At 30.7% G+C, this 6558-nt stretch overlaps 1 protein-coding gene across 1 annotated transcript; it reads right to left on the reverse strand.

The window, feature by feature from the left end:
- Positions 1-1150: 1150 nt before the first annotated feature.
- On the reverse strand, positions 1151-6122 carry LOC130613107 (39S ribosomal protein L55, mitochondrial-like). Its single transcript, XM_057434433.1, has 3 exons — positions 5873-6122; positions 4361-4401; positions 1151-1485 (listed from the first exon to the last, which is right to left on the reverse strand). Exons 1-3 carry the CDS (start codon positions 5942-5944, stop codon positions 1218-1220), a joined length of 381 nt encoding a protein of 126 aa, XP_057290416.1. The 5' UTR covers positions 5945-6122; the 3' UTR covers positions 1151-1217.
- Positions 6123-6558: the final 436 nt, after the last annotated feature.

The raw sequence follows: 6558 nt of genomic DNA on the forward strand, positions 1-6558 counted from the left end.
CTGTTGATTTTATGCTCTAGGCATAAACTGCCCCTAATTCAACTTTGACTGTTTGTGATTGCTACGGAAAACAAGATATAGACTTACTTTCTCTTCCATAAACACATTTATATTAGAAAAAAAAGAAGTTTACATACCTCAGCTTGTGGAGCTCCTCCATAAATTTTTGAAAAACTCCTAACTTTAATTATTAAAATAAATTCAACTTAATTTTCTAGTTGGAAAATTTAATAATGGAAACGAGCTAAAGTTTTTCATGATTCAAAAATCCCTACTAGCTTAGCCTGGTGCTAATCTGATTTCTCTTTATCTTGTTTGTCACAAAAAATAAGAAAAAGCACTGCAATTTAATGGTTGTTTTTAAACTTGAATAAAGAATGTTTTTGCTTAAAGTCTTGAATGATAAGAAAAAATTGAGATTACACAGAAATAGACAAATGCTATCAGCAGTCCAGTTCTCATTTTGTTTTTCCGTTCTAATTAACGTAAACAGAAGAAATCACTTATTCCTTTTTTTACATACTTTTTATTTCAAACTTTTTTTCACCTTTTCTTAAACTGAGTTCCTTGATGTTTTAGCCCAAATTGTGGGTCACATGTTGTTAAAGCCTGTACATGAAGTTTTTCTGAACATTCATGTCAGATAATAGTTACTTACTTAGGTTACTTACAGAAAAATATAATAAGTTGTAAAGAGGACATCAAAATCTTTAGCAGATCCCAGTACAATACATTATTTCAGGACGAAAAACACTAAACCCAACATCATTAATTCTGGTCTATTGCTGCTTTTAACAATATTTTTTCTTCTAACATTTGCTTTCTCTTTCCAATGCACCTACATATTTATGGTTGAGAATAAAGAGTTTCATGTCCTTAAAGTATTATGGAAATCAGCACTATTTTTAACAAACTAATTTTTATAGGTATACAAGTTTTTGTAAATCAAATAATGGATCAATAAATAATTTTGTGTGCATATTAATTTAGTTGACAAAATGTCTTGTTGTTTTTCTTGAACATTAGCCAAAGAAAAATTTTATTTAGTTTTTGTATTTATGTGTGTTCTTAATTTAATGATTCTGCACCAAACTGGCAAAACTTTGTACCCATAAAAAAGCATGCTTGAGATGCATTTATCAAACAACTATTTATGAGTGAAAAATATTTCATTTAAAAATACCAAATAATTTTATATACACCATTATGTCAGAATATCATGTTTTTTTCTTCTTCATAAGTTTCATCATCGCTTTTCTATCAAACTTAACATCTTCTTTATACTCCTGCACATCTATTTTCTTTTCACTTCGAATTCGTCTTAATCTTGCTTTCTTTTCTTCTTCGGTTAATGTGTTAGGATCAAGGGGTAACCGAATAACTCCAACTGGCAAGTGATATCTTGTGATATACGATGAACCATCCTGATTTACAACACGTACTTTGTATTGGAGAGGGTACTTTTCCTTTTTGGGTCGATACAAGCTATAACGAAACGCAAAAAAGGCTTTGGCTAGCTTTTAAAAAGCTTGGACTTCAGATTATAAAGTAGGAGAATATAAATTAAATTGGTACAGGGTATAAATTAGCAGATCGGTTATTGCAAATCAAAATGCTGTCTTTTTTATGTTAAAAATTGCGAATGCTATTTTTTCCATTAATCGTTTGTATCACCTATTTCTATATTGTCGGTTGCAACAAAATGAACATTAATAAAGGATAGTGGCAAGTGATCTACAGTGCTTCCAGACCACAATTTATGCAAAATGATTTCACATTTCTTAAACCGTGGTGAATGTTCATACAAAAAATGCAAAACACATAATGCTTATGTAAAGACTTTTAACTACCAGATACACTGTGTGATCGACACTATAGAATATCATTTGAAAAAAATAAGTGCTACTTTAGTAGTAACCTTTATTCCATTATATTTTTTATTTTTACATAACTTTTGTGGACTAACAATGAAATCTTTCTAGGAAGTGTAGTATTTCAAACTTGATTTATGCGTGCTTAAGACCTATATCTAAATTTGTGTCTACAAAGTGAATTAGCTAGAATGGTTAGGTTGGTTATAAACAGACTGACTTGTGGATCAAGTACTCCTCAGGGTTATAATTTTGTCACCTTAACAAATGGAAGTTTACAACAATGAGGTAAATCCACTGGACTTTTTGTCTGACAAAAATTTGAAAAAAGTGACAAATATGTGCGACCAAATTGGAAATGTGTTGGTCATTTTGTCTGTTTAGCCAAAAAAAATTATTTCAAGGTCTGTCCGCTATATATACATTGAAAAAGTAAGAATGATCAAATTAGAATAAAGAGCAACTATTTTGAACATTTTCACACAACCTACGAAAAGTCAATTGAAAAATAACCTGGGAACATAAAAGTGTTATAAAAGTGGGATCTAATTCTGAAAAGTGCAATACAGGTTTTATGAACGTAGAAAGTGTATGGGTGCAATTTTTTTATTCCAATTTATTCTAGTCCTACTGCAGTTGTAAATTCCATTTCAAAGCATTCGAATCAGGAAAAGATGCTATTTATTTCAAAGGATAACTTTTATTACGTTCACTAACGTGAGAAAGGTTTATTCAGGGCAGGTCACTATGAAAATGGAAATCAATCTAGCACCATAAATGGAATATGACAGATAAAATGCATCATGTAGGATAAAAGATATGCTTAATTTTTTTTAAAAAAAGAAAAATTCTGAATTTATTTAATTTAGGCCAGCAAAAACAAAACAATCATCAATTTAAGCCTAAAATGTTTATTAAATGTTTCTTATAAGTTTTTATGCATTTTTAGCCTTGTGTTTCTTAAAATTGTGTTTCTTATGCAACATTTATTTCCCCCTTTTTTCCTTTCAACAAGCTTTCTTTCTTTTACTTTATTCTGCTTTTATGATAATCTCATTAATTATCATATTTGATAATCTCCTATATCAAACCTCACGAGTAACAGTTTGATTAGGAGACGTGCCTATGTAAAAAACTACAGTATTTTTGTTTTTCACATGTTTACACGAAAAAATGAATGGTCACAAGAAGAACAGCTAACCAACCCTTATAAGAATAGTTGAAACAATGCATAACTAGTGATTTTTTGTTACAAAATGCAAAGCGCAGTAAGTTATAGTTTATCAGTCATCTGGGAAACTCAAATTGAATATTTCCTTAAGTTGCGAAGTTCTTCAAGCAAAGTTTTTGTGTGTAAATTTAATAACGTTTAAGTGACAAGCTGTCCATTGAAGAGTATAAAGTAAAATTTCACTGCATTCAAACTTTAAAAACCAAGGACTTTCAGTTCACTTAAAAGTGCAAACCTGCAGTTAAAATCTCATACAAGTCCCAAAGAAATTAAAAAACACCTAGACCATCTAGTTTCACATTTTGGAAACAACACCATCTGTAGAAAGATGTGAGAAAGTCTTTTGCAAACAAATTTAAGATTAATGCAATATCTCTTGTGGAGAATGGAGAGAAACCAATCGATGTTTCTGAACATATATAAAAGTTAGTAGAGGCCAAACCTACAAGTGGTTGAAAGAGACAGACAAAATTTTAAAGTCAACTGTCTGTCAAGACTTTTCAAATCAAACAATAATAAATAACTTTGATATTATTTAATATTAAATTTTTAGATACATGAAGCAAGGGTAAGTGCCTTGATTTTAATTAGTTGTGGAGTAAAGCTTGAACCATATATCATCAATTTTATTAAATAAAACCATTTGAAATTGCATTGTATCCTAAGAAAGAAACCCAAGGAAGACAGTCTTTAATTACTTTGAGAGAATGTTTGCTTTAGAAAAATTATAAATCAAAATGCAATGCAAGTTATGGTGGATATATGCCATCTCAAAGATGTAATTCAGATCAGCCTCCTAATTTGCAGTCAACACCAAGAAAACATGCAAACAGAGACAAAAGACAAAAAAACAGGTAAAAAATGTGTCTGTTAGTATGGACTTTCTGAAGCCACATATGTCATTAAAATCATTAAAACAATCATTAAAATAAACTCTACGACAAGCTGGGTTTTTTTCATGAAAAAAACATTCAAACAAAAAACAAAAAAGTTTTAAAAATTGGATAATGAACTGATTTTTAAAACCTTTCATTATAATTACTGTTTGTTTTACACTCTGTTATTTCTTTATTGTCCATTTTTACATTGTCTTTCATTTTTAGTACAGTACAATGTGCTTTTAAACATTCACATTTATCTTCATTTTAATTTGCAATAACGCTGGTTTTAATTTATGTTTGATTCCTTTAGATCTATATACTTCTAACTCTATACATTATATTATTTAAAAAGTTTTCAGACAAATAATAACATTTACCTCAGTTTACTGACATTTCTTCTGATGGAACAAGAGCATGTCTAAAGGATACAAAAGTTTGATCACAAGAATAGTAAATATATATCTATAAAATTAAGAAACTATAAACTAGAGTTTTTATCAGACATTGCTTAACACAGAGTTTGATTGAGATGAGGATAACTTGCGTGGTGATAATGTTGCAGAAGAGCCAGCTATGCAGATCAAGACAGAATGGATAGGGCAGGCTTTTTGGAAAATTAAGACTGGCAAAATTGCAGAAGTATCAGGTCTTGTTGCAGCAAGCCTTGCTAATCATATTATAAAGGATGGTGTTATCCAGAGTGACCGGCAGTAAAGTGTTTAGTAAATTGCTTCAAGGGTAAGGGTGATCTATTAGAAAGAGGTGACTATAGAGTTTGAAGTTGGTTGATCAAGTAATGGAAGTTATTGAAAGAGTGATTGATATGTTATTCAAAAAAGAATTGATATAGATAAGATGCAATTTGGCTTTGTTCCAGGGCGTGGTACTACAGATACGATATTTTTACTTGGACATCTTCAGGAAAATTATTTAGGAAAAGAAAAAAGAAAGAATCTTTATTTTGTCTTTGATGATTAGAGAAAGATTTATATGTCAGAATTAACTTAGTGATGAATTTAGTGTAATGTTGGTCCTTAGTCCTTTATTGTTTGTTTTAGTCTTAGAAGTGCTGTTGATGGAATTCAGAATATGTTGTCCATGGGAGTTAGCAGATAATTTGGTTCTCACCGTGGAGTCGATGGTAGAATTAGTTAAAAAGTTTGAGAAATGGAAAAAAGGACTAAAAGAGAAAAGGTTTTCGTTTGTATGCAAGTGTTGCAAAGGTGAGATTATAGACAATGAAGTATTCTCAGCTTTAATGATGTATGACAGAGGATTGTAAGAGATATAGTTGAGAACTTCTGCTAATTAGGTGTTATGTTGGGTAGTGAAGAAGTATTTACTTGCAGAATAGGTTCTGCTTAAAAAAGTTTACTAATTACTTTCTTTGTTGACTAGCAGAGTCTCGTCAATTGAGGTAAAAGGTAAGTTGCATAAGGCTTGTGTAGGACATGTTATATTGTACAGTAGTAAAACATAGGCAGTGAGAAGGAAGATATTGAACGTTTAGAAAGGAATGATGTGAGAATGGTTAGGTGGGTGTTTAACACCAGTCTGAGAGACGGAAATAGCTTAAATAGGGTAAGATGCACGCTATGGAACCAATAACATTAAAGATGTTATCCAGGTAAGAAGATTGGGTTGGCTGGGACACTTTAAATGATTGGAGGGTGATAATTGGTTGAAAAGTGTAGAGACTTGATTGTTCCTAGGGCAAAGTCCAAAGGTAGACCGAGAAAGACTTGGCAAAAGGTAGGTGCAGACTTGATGCAAAATAATTTGAGTTTAGATCTAAGACAGTCCAATTTAGTCACCTTCTCAGCTTAACATCCATTTCCATGCTTGGACGTTAAGTGGAGAATGATAATATATAACAAACCGTTACTAACCTGTGTAATTAGCTTCATGGTTTTTGTCAATTGGGAGTTCATTCTAATATATATTAAGGCTAAAAACAACATAAAAGGGTGACAAGTTTGTGGCACACCCTTTTAGCAACATGGTGACAAAGATGAAAAAATCTAAAATGGTCAAACAAGATACATAAAACGTGTAAGAAATAAAACTAAGATTGATCGAACTTTTTCTTTTTTTCAGTGGTCATTTCTACGATATTTAGGTTTCTTAAGATAAAATAATGTACATGTGGTAACAAGTGGCAGCATTTATATTCAAATTGACATAAAAAACTTTGAATTGACATGTTTCTATTGAAACCTCCCACTCACGATGAGAAACATCTATTATGACAGTTTCAAATCGTGAATTGGCTCTGCAAAAAATGCAGCAGTAACCAACTAGAGAGAAGCTTTTAAAAACAGATTCCTGCTTTTTCTGGCAAACACATTAGTTTGAAAAAAAGCCTTTTATCAGCTGTAAAAGCGTGGTAATGAAATCTATAATAATTTTAGCAAATTCTAATATAGAATTTGCTAAAAATTTTACAGCTAAAAATGCTTATTAAATATATAAAGCCAAAAATAAAGCTTTTTGGTATTAAATCATCAAGTGATAATCTTCAAGAATGTTTTGAAAACATGTATTTAAAAAAAAATATTTGAAACAATCCCTCTAC

The sequence above is a fragment of the Hydractinia symbiolongicarpus genome, chromosome 10 (genome assembly GCF_029227915.1).
Source record: "Hydractinia symbiolongicarpus strain clone_291-10 chromosome 10, HSymV2.1, whole genome shotgun sequence".
In the NCBI taxonomy this organism is placed as follows: Eukaryota; Metazoa; Cnidaria; class Hydrozoa; order Anthoathecata; family Hydractiniidae; genus Hydractinia; species Hydractinia symbiolongicarpus.

Bases quoted from the DNA above. Each gene is read 5' to 3' on its own strand.
- LOC130613107 (XM_057434433.1), bottom strand. From the start codon at position 5,944: ATGTTGTTTTTAGCCTTAATATATATTAGAATGAACTCCCAATTGACA. The intron at 4,402-5,872 runs GTTAGTAACGGT...TGTATCCTTTAG, and splicing joins CCATGAAGCTAATTACACAG to ACATGCTCTTGTTCCATCAG. The intron at 1,486-4,360 runs GTAAATGTTATT...GTTTCGTTATAG, and splicing joins AGAAATGTCAGTAAACTGAG to CTTGTATCGACCCAAAAAGG.